Source organism: Marmota monax, unplaced genomic scaffold (genome assembly GCF_021218885.2).
Source record: "Marmota monax isolate L192 unplaced genomic scaffold, Marmota_monax_Labrador192_F-V1.1 WCK01_AAM20220418_F8-fsc00125, whole genome shotgun sequence".
In the NCBI taxonomy this organism is placed as follows: Eukaryota; Metazoa; Chordata; class Mammalia; order Rodentia; family Sciuridae; genus Marmota; species Marmota monax.
Window position 1 is genome coordinate 13,770,633 of NW_026695235.1, and position 14,445 is coordinate 13,785,077.

Genomic DNA, 14,445 nt, shown 5'->3' on the forward strand with positions numbered 1-14,445 from the left:
CACTGGACACTGAGGGGTGACCCTACATCACCCTGTGTGTCTGTAGTCAGCACCCAACATTGCCACCTCCCAGCTGCACTCACCAGAGATAATCTGGGATCCTAGAGACATGCTCCTGGAAAGCAGAGGAGGCCGGCCCTTCCACAGACCAGCGCACAAGCATGTTGATGGTCTTTGAGATCTATGGGAGATATAGCCATCAGGGCCTGCCCAAACACACTCCAGGGCCCAGCAGGAGCTGGGTCAGCTGAGGTCACCATCAGGGGCTTATCTAGACCCTATGGGGCTGGCCCACCTCAGAAGAGTGGCGGCCATCACAGCCCACCTCACTACCCCTACTGTCTGCTAGCTGTGAGCCTGCCTTCATCTGGCTCCCCACCAGTCCCATCTTCTCTGGTCAGTATGCCCTGACCATGGGGCATATATAGCTGCCTTATGCTCCTAAAGGCCCCTAAGTATGCATATAACCAGTATCCACCAGCCCCCAGCCCCCAGCCCCAGGAAGCAGAGCAGGCTGTGAAGGCAAGGCATGTGGTACAGTCAGTGGAGAGAGCAGAGGAAAAAGCAAGGGCCCTGCTACTGCCATCCTAGGGCGCCTCAAACCCTGCAACCACAGGGCGGGTGTGGATCATCTGGGGTGGGGACCAGGAAGGAGACAGGAGAGGAAAAGCTGGCTCAAAAGCACAGGTAGCCTCAAGGAGCAGGCGTCTACATGCAGGTAGGAAGGCAGACTGTGCCTAGGTGTGCAGCTTCACCAAGCCCAGGGCACAGGGGTGAGGGCAGGAGTCCTCCACACATTTGAGACCAGGTCTTGTCCCAAGTAGAGGTGTGCTGCGTTCGAGGGAGAACCCCTACTCCCAGTTCCACAGAGACAGGGAGGGGCAGGGTACTGACCGGGCCAATGCTGATGCACTTGGTGAAGCGGTCGTCTGCAGCGATGTGCTCGTATAGCAGTTGGACTGCCCGCCGCCGCAGGCTGGGGCTGTGGTAGCGCTCATACAGGTTGAGGAGGGCTGTGGGCAGCAGAGAGCAAGGCCGGCCTAGCCCACAGCTCTGCACAGCATACCCGCTGCCTCCCGCAGGAAAGCATAACCTCTCCTGTCCACGGGGAGCTACTTCACATCTCCTGCTGCCCTGCTCCACTGCGGTGACATTTAGGGGCACCCCACCCCATAGTGCAGGGCAGGGCTGCAAGAAGGTGCTCAGTGGAAGAGGATGATGAATGGCCCCTTGGAAGGCACCCACCATATGTGACGCGCAGCAGCCAGCTGTGTGGTGTGTACTGCTCTTCATGGGCCACTTTGTTCCTCTGTGCTGGCCAGTTGATGCTGGCATAGTCCTCCACATAGAGCTCCTGGGGACAGGGTCATCTGAGCCACTGGAGGTGAGAGGGTATAGGACTGCCTCCCAGAAACAGAGGCCACCTAACTCCAATCAGGGTGGCCTCCAACCGCCAACCTTCAGGGCCCTGGGTTCACCTGCACCTTGAGGTGGGCATACCCAACAAAAGACAGGGTGTGAAGGCCAGGCCACTGTCAGCCTCAGCCTCGCCCGAGCCACTGAGGAGCCATCCTGCCTCTGAGAGCTACTTCCCCACCCTCTCCTCCTTCTAAAGGGCAAAGTCCAATATACATTCTGCAGTCCAACCCCATCTCAGGGCTACTTCCAAGGACAAAACTGCAAGTATGGGTGAGGGTTCATGTGCTTAAATCCCAGGGGGACCCCAGCCCTGGAGGCTGGCAAGGTCCCTCAGGATCAGAGGACTCACCTGGCGGAGGCTCTGGACCAGTGGGTCCTCTGAGGCACTTAGCCGGATGGCGTAGCAGTAGCTCATGGGGAGGTAGACCTGCCGACAGTGGCACCAGAGTGTGGACGGGTGCGCGGGCATCCAGTCAGGAAACAGCCTAGGGGACAGCATGTGTCAGTGGCAGACCCCAGCACACAAGCCCAACCCCCTGCCAGCCTCAAGGCCAGGGCCCTTCTGAGCATGCGCAGCAAGTAGATGGCTGTAAGGTCATGCTGGTGCACGCTGGCATTCATAGCTATGCCCCCAGGGTGCAGCAGGCCTGTGTGTCCACCCTCCACGGAGCTCATGTCCCCTGCCTCTAAGTCCCACAGTATCACAAGACAAGGGAAATGAAGTGGGGGTCTACGGAACCCTGGGATATGTGCAACTTTTCTAAAAATAGAAAACTACCTGCAAATTAAAGTTACTTTAAAAAGTATCTTTTCAAAACTTTAGGCCTGTGGGCTTTCCCAGCTTGGGTCTTTGTCTCTCTCTGACGGCACAGCCATTCCAGTTGCTCAGGCAGCAGGCACCTGGCTGTCCCACACTCTCCTCTGGACCCCTATCCTTATGCATTGGAGAGTCACAGGAAGCTGCACAAGCTGAGTGCCCCTGCCAGCTCCCCACCTAGAGCACCAGGCCTCTGCCACCTCTACCCTTCCTGGGCCTGTCCACTCACTCCAGAGCACATCTCATAAACTGGATAGCACTTCCAGTTTTTCTGCAATGGGAGTGGCTCAGGGTCTCTGATCCATCCCACCCCACCCTTCACCCTCTAACCCACTCCCAAACCAACTCCAGCAAAGATCTGCAGCAATGTTGTGACTACAGATCCTGGAACTGACCAATAGAGCCCCCTAGTGCGGGAACACAGGCTAGCCACCCGCTTCTGCCCCAGGGCCTTCCTCTGCCTGTTCCTCGCACAGGAGAGTGTCCAACCTGGTACAGGTGACCATAGTAGATCACTGAATGCCAGCCTGACCCAGAACACCTCAGGTGTCCCCAGCAGAAGCAGTTCTGTCCAACCCCGTCACTCAGTGTCTACCCTCCCTCCCACTTGTCACCACTCAACCTGGGGTGGTGTTAAGCCCTCAGGCCTTGCTTTAGGACCCTGAGGCTTACTCTTGAGCCACCCCCTTCCCCTCCTGCCTCCTCCCACCAAAGTCATCTTCCATAGGACCCTCGACCTGTTCCCATAGCTCTCCCAGGAAGACAGCAGGGGCTCTTCCTGGGCTCTGTGCAGTTCTGGGGGCCTCATCTCCTAATATGTATGACACCAGGAGCAATTTACATGCCAAGAATGTTTTCCTGGGAGAGGGTGATATCTTTCAAGATCTCACAAAACATTAACTCCGCTGGGCAAATGGTAGGTGGTTCTGTTAAAACAAACTTAAGGGCTGGGTATGCAGCTCAATGGCAGAGTGCTTGCCTAGCACACACAAAGTCCTAGGGATTGAACCCAGGACCTTGTACGTCTAGTACTTTCTGAACCGCCAAGTGGGAATACATGGCTGGGGCAGCTTAGGCTTGGTCCAGAGAGGGTAAAAAGGGAGCCCGACTTCTCACACCCTCACCACCTGCTCCAGGTGCACATAGACATGGGCTGCCATGTGCATCTGGGCCCATCCCTCACCCAACAGTTTCTGAACTTTCTAAGCATTCACTATAAACCAGACAAGGGGAAAGAGAGGAACAGTGATTGCCTGACCACGGAGCCTGGATGAAGGACACCTCTTTCCTCTACTCTTGTATCGTGCTCAAGATTTCCCATAATCACCAGATATGACCTCTTGTCTACACCATAAAACCCATGCTTCCTACTGAGTCATGTGATTCTGTAGTCAGCCCAGCAGCACCCCCACACCTGCCATACATGTGGCCTATAGCCTGAGTTGGTACCCTCTTCCTGTCCAGCAGGGAACCCCTTCCATCCATCTGTGGGGCTCAGCATAGGAAAGGCCTCTGCTAGGAACATGATCCCCCACCCCCACCCCATCACTCCACCAGAGAAGGAAGTGTCACTAGCAGAAAGCAGGCCTACCACATCTCAGGGAACAGGGTGTTGAGGCCTTCCCAGCTGTAGACGTTCAGGACCGCCAGCCAGAACTTCCCCCAGGAAGGGATAGCCACAGCACCACCTGGGAAGAAAACAGGCCCACATACCTGTCCTGTCAGCAGAGCCCACCCTACTTGTGAAGACTGGCTCACAACACTTACATGTCCCCCTTCTTATGTGAATTGAGGGAAGCCTGCCACAGATCCTGCAACTCCCATAGGAGAAGCAGGGTTCAGAGCCACCCAGGACATCATAGCTGATGGGTGGAATCAATGGCTTTCCCAGGAGCAGGCATGTCTAACAACAGGAGAGCTATTTGCAGCCCTTACCCTTAGGAAGGAGCATATGAAGGCAGCTACCTAGGAAGAAGGGGGATGTGTCATTGCTCAGGCAAGAGATGGGCCCAGATACCCATGATGGCCCACATCTATACGCGCCTGGAGAAGATGGTGAGGGTGTGAGAAGCTGGACTCCCTTTTCTCCCTCTCTGGAGCAAACCTAAGCTGCCCCAGCCATGTATGACTATATATTCCATGTATACTTAACACACAGTCCGGCACAGGTGAAAACGGGCCAGACCCCAGAGCAGATGCAACACTTATGGCCCCACATCACAGCACACAGAAACATTGACTTGGACAAGTTTTATGAGGAGGCCACCCCAAACCCAGGTGTGCAAAATTCAAAAAAGACTCAAGAAGCTACCAGGCAAAGGATGGCCCAAATTCATTCCTCCACCAGGAAGGGAAGTGCACCTTGGGGCCCCAGACAGTAACCCTGTGACTTGTAGTCAATGCCACCAAAGGCTGACAAATATCTGAAGGGAGAATTCAGGGTCTCATGAGAATGAGTACAGGACACTTTAATTGGCCTGGGAGAGCAAGAAGAAATGAAAAAAAGACACTGAGATGCTAGGTAAAGAATAAGTAAGGCAACAGGGTGGGGAGGAGCTGGAATGAAAGGATGTGGAGTGTGAGAGCCCTGAGGAGGGAAGGGGCTGAGGTACTGACCAGAGGCCCTTACACGTGGAGCAGAAAGCATGACAGAGAGGACGGGGTGCAGGAAGTCTGTGAGGGGCAGGGCCACACCAGGATCTGCATTGCAACAATGTAAGCTACACTTTGTTCTCAGAGCAGCTGGAGCCATGGAGCCTGCCCAAGGCTGCAATGGCCTTCAAAACCAAAAGGAAAGGGCAGAGGCAGCCAATGCCCCCAGGAGAATCAGAGTCCAGAGCTGCCTATGGCTGGGCTGCCTCCAGAAGTATGTCCTGCAAGTACCATATCAACATGTCGCTTTTAACCCCTTGCCAATTCATGACACAAACAGAATTATTAAGTCTTTTTAATTTGAAGAGCTGACCATTTCCACATGTTTTTGCTTTGACACATTCTTGTCCACATACTCCATCCAATGTTTCAGCTAGAGCTACGTCTTTGATTCTCACCTGCAAGAACCTGTCAACCCAATGCCACATAAACCCATTATGCGCACATGCTGTGCAGCCTGTACCTTTCTGGTGAAGAAGGTTCCGGGCTCGCACCAGGTCAGGATCATCAGGCCCAATGCCCAGGATTCTGAGAGCCACATAGTTGAGTGCAGTCCCAAACACTGTGGACTTGTCTTCAATGTGCCTATAGGATCAAAGGTAGAAAATGACCTCTAGTCATCACTTCCAAGAAAAATAGTAATGCTGGTAGTGAAGTTTGCCTAGAAAAGGAAGAATGTGAAAATACTTTCCTCTGACATGACATCACAACTCAGTTATCCCCAGGAGCTTGCTCAACTCCCATGATGATGGATCTGTACCCAAGCAGGACCCATCTGCCCTTCTGCTCACTTCCCATCCAAGTGGATGTGTCTGTCCAAGTCCACTGTGGCAGGGGAACCACACCCAGGAGGACTAAGCGGTCTTCCCAGAATGTGGACCAACCAGGAAAGCAAACTGGGATGAGGCCTGCTGTGCCCACCTGCATCTGCCACCACCCCAGAATCAAAGGCAACTTTCTTCTATGATGAAACACAGATGGCTTTCATAGGGCACGTAGGTCTCAGAAGTCCCCACCAGCCATTAACCCCAGCCATAGCACAGATGTGAAATGAAGCCCAGCACCAGCCTACTCCTCTCCACCCAGGTCCACAGCTGCAGTCCCCTCACCTTTCAACAGCAGCCTGGAAACCCAAGCAACACCTACCCAAGGTTACATGCATGCACACACACATACATGTGTGCAGCCAGGTATACTCACAGGCCCCAGCCACCATCGGGGAGCTGTACTGATCGCAGGTACCGTATCATCTCCTCTCTGTATCCAGCTGGCAAAGGGATGTGTGCTATGTGGCACGTGATCAGGAGGCCTGCATGGCAGGAAGGATGTTCCTCACTGGGAGCAGGTGCTCAGCGCTGCTAAAACTGGACCCCTTTTCCTCCTGAGGACCCACCCTGACAGGAAGCTGCCCCCATGGATCTCCTTCCCATGGAAACAAGCCCAGGAAGGTCATTCTTCTTGGGGCCTCTTTGGGACTTTGGGACAGGATTCAAGGGAGCAGCAGCAGAGGTGGTGCTCCCACCCAGGACCTGCAGAAGCTGCCAGGCTACCCGAGTCACAGAAACACCAAACAAAGTCTTAAAGAGGCCACCCACAGTGCCCTGAAGGCCTGACAGGGGCCATGGTTCAAGATCAGTGGTGGACAAGGGGAGGCCAGTCTTGCTTTAACACCTGTGTTCTTCTGTTTTGAAAACTTTTTATAGTGGGGGAAACAACACTATCAACAAGGCCCTTTGTTCCCAGCTCCAGTATGCTGCTCCTAGGACACTCTCTACCCCCATGTCCTAGCACAAGAACAGTCTCAGAGCAGAGTTTCTAATCACACCTGTATTTGTGCAAGAATTCAGGCCACTAAAACAGAAAGATTGCATGTCACTAGGGAAGAGGGTCCTAGTTGTAGATCTCCTACATTACAACACTGAGTGCTTCTTCAGAGAAACACTTCCAGGATACAAAATAGTCTTGTATAACCAGACCAGACAGTGCCCAGGGGTCATACCCCTTGCCAGCCCAGACCTGAGTTCCCACTGCCACAACTCCCTCACATGCCCTTTCAGTGTGAGTTCACAGCAAACATCACAGCACTCACATGGACACCAACTCCCCACACACGACTCTGCCCACCTACAACACCTTGGCATAGTTTGGGCCCTCCATAGAGTTCCCCTCTCCCCCAGCACTGGGACTCAAAAGCCTCCTCCCCAGTTCCCCTGGCCCATATCAGAGTGCCTCCACTTCCGTCCCAGCACCAGAAGCAGGGTGACTGGGACTCTGGGAAACCCTCCCAATCCCTTCACGTGCACTCATCTGTTTCACCAAGAACATAGACATGAAAAAAAAAATAGAACCCCAGGATGATCCAGGGTAGTCTTGCCTTCTGGCTGGGGCAGCAAGTTCCTACCTGGAAGGAGGAAGAGAGGGCCACCGTAATCACCTGCCCAGTGCCCATCCTCAGCCTGCAGTCCCACATAAAATGTTACTCCATTCAGAGCCCCTTCACGAGCTGTGTGAGCTTTGGGCAAGTCCTTAAAATAACTGCTCTGCAAAGGGACATAAGAAATGAGAGTTGAAGGGGACTGCTGTCCAGAGGAGCCCTTCTAACCCACAGCCCAAGTCAAAAAAAATGAGTGTAGATTACTTTAAAAGTTCCAGCTATTTTAATCAAGTATGAAGACAGTTTAATACCTGAGTACAGTGTGGTTCCACATTCTCACAATTTTACTATTCAGTCTCCTGCAAACTTCTTCACAACTTCTCTGTGTTTTTTTTTTTTTTCTTTCCTATTGATACCAGGGATTGAACCCAGGGGCACTTAACCACTGAGCTATATCTCTAGTCCTTTTTATTTTAAATTTTGAAACAGGATCTCTCCAAGTTGCTGAGAGCCTCACTACAGTGCTGAGGCTGGCTTTGAACTTGTGATCCTCCCACCTCAGCCTTCTGAGACACTGGGATTATAGGCATGTGCCACTACCCTAGGCTCTAAATAAACACAGTACCTGGAGTGTGAACAGGGCACTGACACCCACTTGGGCCTGGAACTCCTGCCTTTCTCAGAAAGGGCCCAAAGGACTGCAGGCACAGCAGCTCCCCAGAAAGAGGTCTGGTGTTTGCTAGAGAAGCCAGCCCCTGTGTACCCTACCACTGAGATTAGCTGAACTTCTGTATATGGATGAACATAACCAGAACATGAGATCAAAGAACTTCTTTTTGTGAATAAATAGAAAAGTCACAACCACCTTTTGCAATTCTTCTTTTTATATCCAAAATCATTTCAAAATAAAGTGTTCAAAATTCTGGCAATTCCTTGCAGGGGTGGGGAATGAAGGGGTTGAAGCAAAGAGGACGCTTCTGAAACAGACTGAAATTAAGGACCCCTCTAAAACAGCGATTTCCTCGTGCTGAGAATAAAGTGCTGACAGGGCTGCAACCCCCCGGCCTGACGGCCCGGCGCTGTGACTTGGGAGCGGGTGCCACCGGGGAGCGGCCACTCACAGTGTCCAGCCCCAGGGAGTGGGCCTCCAGGCCGGTCTGCTGGCGGCCAGCGTCGTCGTCCTGGCCGCAGTACGTCCACGTCTGCCGCCCCAGCTCATTGCGGAGCCGCCAGCGGCTGAGGTCGGTGGCGGGCTCGGTTTTGTAGGGTCCCCCTCGGCGCCGCAGACACCTGGAGGACCAGCGCAGTGAGCGCCCGCCCCGCCGCCCCGCCCGGCCCAGGGGCGCCCACCCGGCTCCGGCCCGCGAACCCGCCGCCAGGGCCGGGGGACTCACGTGCCCTCCGTCATGACAGCTCCGCGCTCCGCGGAATCACCGCGAGCCGCCACCTAGATCTGAGGGCACATCCCCGCCCCGCGCACTGCGCAGACGCGCGCCTCGGCTGACTGCACTGCCCAGTGGCCCGATGCCGCGCAGCCAATCAGAGCGCCACCAACCGGGCTCCGCGCGCCGGCTGCCGCGCTGGTGGGGCGCACGACAAAACACGCGGCCGGGGCGGAGCCTCCAGGGAGTGGCGAGGCGCTAGGGGCGGGACTTGCGGGAGGGTCCTGCGAGGCGGGCAGCCCGGAGAGGCGGGGCTGGGACCTGAAGGGCGTGGCTAAGGGGTCCAGTGGGCGGGGACAGCTCTTCCGGTACCTTCGGTCGCGGCGTCGGCCCGGGGCGTGAAAGGGGGGCGCCCCCGGGGCGACCAGGAGGCTTGTGAGGAGGGTCCACGGGGTCTGGGAGACGGGAGTTTGGGGACGACCTCAGATTCCGAGAGCCTCGGGGGTGGTGGCGGGCAGAGTAATCACAGTGTAATCACTGTGTCCTGAGGTGAGTGCGGGGACGCGGGGCCGGAACCCTGGGTCAAGGGGCATGGAGCTCGGAGGTGGGGGGGCGGGAGATGAGGGAGGCCGGGAGATGAGGGGGGCCGGGAGATGAGGGGGGCGGGAGATGAGGGGGGGCGGGAGATGAGGGGGGGAGATGAGGGGGGGGAGATGAGGGAGGCCGGGAGATGAGGGGGGCCGGGAGATGAGGGGGGCCGGGAGATGAGGGCGGGAGATGAGGGCGGGCGGGAGATGAGGGCGGGAGATGAGGGAGGGCGGGAGATGAGGGGGGGAGATGAGGGGGGGCGGGAGATGAGGGAGGCCGGGAGATGAGGGGGGGAGATGAGGGGGGCGGGAGATGAGGGAGGGCGGGAGATGAGGGAGGGCGGGAGATGAGGGAGGGGGGGAGATGAGGGGGGCGGGAGATGAGGGGGGGCGGGAGCCCGGGGTCGAGAGGGCGGGTGATGAGGAGGGGGCGGGAATCCGGGGGTCGCGGGGGCCGGAAACCGGAAATGGGGGACGGGAGCCAGGGGTCGGGTGGACGGGCTTCGGGGGACCTCTGGGGTGGGCCGGAAGTTGGGCACCCCGGCCTCCAGGTGGACCAGCTGCCCCGCCCAGCTGCCCCGCCCGCCCCCATCCCGGGAGGGGGCCCGAGGTGCAGAGAGCAGGAACCTGGTCTCCCACCTGGAGCCCTGCACCAGGTGAGCGCAGGTCTCCATTAGAGAAGAGTCGTGTTGTTTTAGTGGACTGAACCTAGGAGGAAAAAACATTATTCTTTTTAATATATATGTAAAAAAAAAAAAGAAAAATGTAAAACAGTCTTTGAGAATTCACAGGGCTACTTTGCTAGGGAGCTGTAAGAAGTCAGTGTTGGTGCCCACACCTTACAGGCTCACGGCTTTGGCCTGGACCACTGGGTGTGTAACACAGGGAAGGTTTGGTTGGAAGTCTCAACGTAAATTGGGGACATGTCATGATATGTTTATTAGACATTAAAGAGGAAATGTCCAGTAGGCTGCATTCAAGTAGAGAGGAATTTGGTAGTCATCTGTTTTCATCATTTGAAATCGCAAGATTAGACTAACCAGGAAATCAGAGCTTCAGTAATCCCTGCGGCACCAACCTTGTCATGTCCAGGGGGTGAGAGTCAGGGAAGCCCAGGGAAGACCAGATCTGTGCTGAGGATTTGGAGGAATGTTAAACGAGGACTGGGAATTCATGATTGGATGTGGCAAAACAATTTACTGGTGATTGACAAACTATCTCAGGAGACATGGGGAGAAATGACTAATGGCAGAATTTTTCTAAATTCTGATTAATTATGGAGTCTGAAAAGAGGCATTGACTTCCATTTCTTGCCCAAACACACATTTACAAGACAAAGACAAAACCCACAAAGAATGAAGATACCAGTTAGCAAGAGAGGCTGGGAGTGGATGGAAGAATGATAACTGACCTAGCAAACCAACAAAGTTAAAATCTATATATGTGGCTTAAATGAATAAAAAGACCACTCTTGCCAATAAATCCCAGGAGAAGGTACAAAAAACTGGAAACCTGCCAGTTGAGTCCTCTTCAAAGTTAAAACTGTTTGGGTAGTTTAATAGCAATAAAAACTGGAATGATAATAATTTTTTTTTTAAAAAAAGTCCAGCACAATAAATTGGGTAGGGAACAAGAGGAAGCAAAAAGATCACATATGTTTGGAAATTTGAGAACACCTGCCATAGAAGTGATTTTGAAATTTTCAATAAACAGCCAGTTGCAGTGGGACATACCTGTAATACCAGCAGCTTAGGAGGCAGAGGCAGGAAGATCACAAAGCCAGCCTCAGCACCTTAGCAAGACCCTCTCTCTAAATAAAAAAGAGAGGCTGGGGATGTGGTTCAGTGGTTAAGCACACCTAGGTTCAATCCTGATAACCAAAAATAATAATAAAAAGCAAACAAAAGGGAATGATTTCCAGTCTATAATGCTATTCCCATTCAAATGATGAGTCAAAAATTTAAGGATAGAAATAAAGACATTTTAGATATGTGAGCTCAAGCTATTAAAACTAAGCTCCATCAAAATGAGAAAGCAGACCAAGGAAGAGGAAGATATGACTTAGAATCCAGGAAATGTCCAAGCTGTGGCAGGAAGACAGGAGGCCTTGGAGGGTGGTCTTCCACAGAAAGTGGAGCTAGCATTTTATCTGATGCATATGATTGTGTCACAAGAAGCTTTATTTACTCTTAGGGTAGAGAATTTTGGGTGAATAGGAACAGAGAAAAACAAGCAAATTAAAAAAATAAGGCAATTATTAACTTTAGGAAAAAATCAAAAGTTGTACCTCAAAAAAAAAAAAAAAAAAAAAGTTCAGCAGCCAGTAGTAAATATGAACTCAGAATGGAGATTTCAGCCAACATGTTACACTGTTACATATTACAGGAAAGGAAATATAGGTATGTGTGAATGGTATACATTGCAGGGAAGACAGGATGGAGAGCTAACTCCTCTCCCATTATAGGAAATTAACAATGTCTGAAATCAAGATTAAGAAATGACATTAAATATCTGTTGATAAACATGAAGTGAATCACTGAAGAAATTCTAAGAGTAGTGTTGGAATATAGGGATTGCCTGGCAGATTTGGTGAGGTTAGATGGTACTTGTTTCCTCATTGAAATATGTAGGGTCATTATCTAACGATATTGGAGGTTTGAAGAGAACCAGAAGACATGAAATAGTCTTCCAGGATTATAATTGGGAAATATGAGTATCAATTTAAGATTGGTAGTCATAATGTCACCAAGTCTGTTAATACTTTTCTCAAATTCATTCTCTTGTTCCATAGCAGCTACTAGAACTCAGGCTTACAAACCTGCCTCTCCAACCTGGACAGCTGGAACATTCAGTTCTCAAGATTCCTGACTCATCTTCCCTCTTCCACATGGAACCATCTAAGAGCACAGAAAAATTGTCACTTCCCTGGCTAATATCCTCTAACAACTGATTCCCAAGCACTCAGAATATGGTCTGACCCTGCCTACCTGTTCCTTTCACATGGCCACACAACCAAACTGGTGCCTCTAGGCTTTCTTCATGTCCTCTCAAGTAAACTCTCCCATCTGTCCCAGCTTCCAGTCCAGGAATACCTATCAATGTACATTGTCAAGAGTCCTGTGTTATATACACATACCTCTGTTAGCTCTCATGTGAGTTGGGTGCTCCTGACAGGCAGGGCTCCTATGCCTTACCCATCCCTACATAGCTGATGGCTGGCACATCAGGGTCTGTGACTTTGCGGTGAGAATTATCTTGTTACACATGGAAATCTAAGCTGCAGACAACTTCAACATATGCAGGTGGGTGGGTGACCGTCTGAGATCAGGAAACATAAGAATATTTCATTCTGCAAACTGTGTAGGATCTGAGATTCAATTCAGATGGTTTATTTGCATGATTAATCACATTTTCAACAGTACATCAACCATCTAAGAATAACATAATTTTGAGTAAAAGCAGAAACTCTTCTGGATATAACTGCTCTCCACTTAGGCTGCTCAAATGTCCACCATGTCCAGTAGTGCAGAGAGATGGAGCTCAGAGGCAACTTCTTCTTCCCTTGAACTTCGGATCAGCCTTTCCAGGTGCTTCAACCGTTCTGTCAGAGATGTACCTGTTGCCTCTGACTGCTGCAATTGCTCCTCTGTCCTTGCATTCTGTTGGTATAAAAAAGCAGCTCAGGTTAACGTCATCTGGAGACCACCACCACCACCACCTTGGCTAACATGCTTCTAGCCTCTTCCAGTACATTCATGGAGCCAGTATCATCTGGAAATACACTGTTTCCCTTTGTATTCTACATGAACAATTTCCAGTGCCATTCATTTTTAATAAGATCTCCTCGAGGGTTGTGACAATACATTCGCCATATGAAGGTATTGTAACTTGCTTAACCAAACTCTCGTCCTTGGACAGTTTGTTTCTACTTTTATGCAGCATAGTCAGCACTACAGCAAACTTTTTTTATACAGTAATTTTTATGAATATTTGGCAGGTTTTTTTTTTAAGGGCAGAATTAGTAAATCAAAAGGTATGAATATTTTTTAAAGTATTTCCCAATCTGATAACTAGAAACAGTATGTCATTTTGTTTTTAGCCCTTGTTAAGGGGCTTTCAAAAGCCTTCAGGAATACACTTTTCACCATCTAACAGCACAGATCTGTGGCTAAACTCTTGTTTCTTTAACCACTGAGGAAAGGATGGTGAAACAGAACCACCCTTGGCTTTAAAGCCACTAGGATCTGGCTTTGAAAAGCAACTCTGCCCCTAACCAGCTGAACACACTGGGATGGCTTCTCTGAGCATGCCTTTTTCATTCACTAATTTCCCCAAGGAGAATTAATCCCAGAAGCAAGTCTAAGTGATGCCAAGGTTTAGACAGCATATGATCCCAAAATAGAATCTTCTGTTGTCACCTTTTTCATCAGTGCCCTTACTGCACAAGGGTTATAGGTTTTCTTCAGTTCTTAGGTATGTTTCAGTCCCATTCATTCATTTCACAAGCAGATACTCAATTGGTTGGGTCTCTATAACTAATATCAGTTTTTCAAAAGTCTAAGATAGTAATTTATTGGCTTTCATGATATCACATGATGAATCAAGATACTACTTTGTTTTCCAGCACCACTCTTGTCTCTAATTCTAGTGTGAATGCCAAATGCACTCTCTTCTCACCTGTGAACTGGTTGTTGTAGGTATTTTTGCCACAGGTTCAATAGTCTGAGGAAGAGACATTAGTGTCTGAGGAAGGTAGAGGGGAAGAGAAGTTGTATCTGTCACTGTTCTCAAGTCTTGAGACAACCACTGCTGAAGCTGATCTTCAAACCTGAAACAATATGTGTTCAGAAACACCTAAGCACTAAGAAGCACAAAGTTAACTATCATTTTCCTTCTATGTATACCTCACATTTTTTTTTAAATATTTATTTTTTAGTTTTCGATGGACACAACATCTTTGTTGGTATGTGGTGCTGAGGATTGAACCCGGGCCACATGCATGCCAGGCGAGCGCGCTACCGCTTGAGCCATATCCCCAGCCCTACCTCACACTTTTTAAAACCTATCACTGAGCTACATCCCTGGCCTTTTTATTTTGGGGTCTCTCTGAGTTGCCCAAACTTGCAGTCTTCCTGCTTCAGTCTTCCAAGTTGATGGGATTCGTGGCATGTGTGACCATGTCCAGCTCTCATGTCTTGATAGATTTCAAAATGT

At 51.0% G+C, this 14,445-nt stretch overlaps 2 protein-coding genes and 1 long non-coding RNA gene across 5 annotated transcripts in view; 1 reads left to right on the top strand and 2 right to left on the bottom strand.

Annotated features, from left to right (window-relative positions):
• Lss (lanosterol synthase) overlaps positions 1 to 8,793 on the bottom strand; it is a 28,048-nt gene extending 19,255 nt beyond the window's left edge. Inside the window, exons 1-10 of the mRNA XM_046438870.2 lie at positions 8,657 to 8,793; positions 8,384 to 8,552; positions 7,290 to 7,428; positions 6,089 to 6,197; positions 5,352 to 5,473; positions 3,828 to 3,924; positions 1,769 to 1,904; positions 1,246 to 1,354; positions 895 to 1,013; positions 84 to 181 (exon numbers count right to left, since the gene is read on the bottom strand). Of these exons, the coding sequence (XP_046294826.1) occupies positions 84 to 181; positions 895 to 1,013; positions 1,246 to 1,354; positions 1,769 to 1,904; positions 3,828 to 3,924; positions 5,352 to 5,473; positions 6,089 to 6,197; positions 7,290 to 7,428; positions 8,384 to 8,552; positions 8,657 to 8,670 (1,112 nt within the window). The 5' untranslated portion in view covers positions 8,671 to 8,793. The remainder of the gene's footprint in view (positions 1 to 83; positions 182 to 894; positions 1,014 to 1,245; positions 1,355 to 1,768; positions 1,905 to 3,827; positions 3,925 to 5,351; positions 5,474 to 6,088; positions 6,198 to 7,289; positions 7,429 to 8,383; positions 8,553 to 8,656) is intronic.
• A 206-nt stretch (positions 8,794 to 8,999) lies between these two features.
• Positions 9,000 to 13,132, top strand: LOC124089194 (uncharacterized). Its single transcript, XR_006850658.2, has 2 exons — positions 9,000 to 9,193; positions 12,023 to 13,132. It is a non-coding gene; the product is annotated as an uncharacterized LOC124089194 (long non-coding RNA).
• The window catches only part of Mcm3ap (minichromosome maintenance complex component 3 associated protein), a 44,670-nt gene continuing 42,817 nt past the window's right edge, over positions 12,593 to 14,445 (bottom strand). For 2 of the 3 annotated variants that reach the window (XM_046439177.2, XM_058577317.1), the window contains exons 28-29: positions 13,909 to 14,059; positions 12,593 to 12,890 (exon numbers count right to left, since the gene is read on the bottom strand). In XM_046439177.2, coding sequence (XP_046295133.1) covers positions 12,732 to 12,890; positions 13,909 to 14,059 — 310 coding nt within the window. In that variant the 3' untranslated portion in view covers positions 12,593 to 12,731. Of the gene's footprint in view, positions 12,891 to 13,908; positions 14,060 to 14,445 lie in introns of those variants that run through there. The other variant, XM_046439178.2, reaches the window with a different exon arrangement.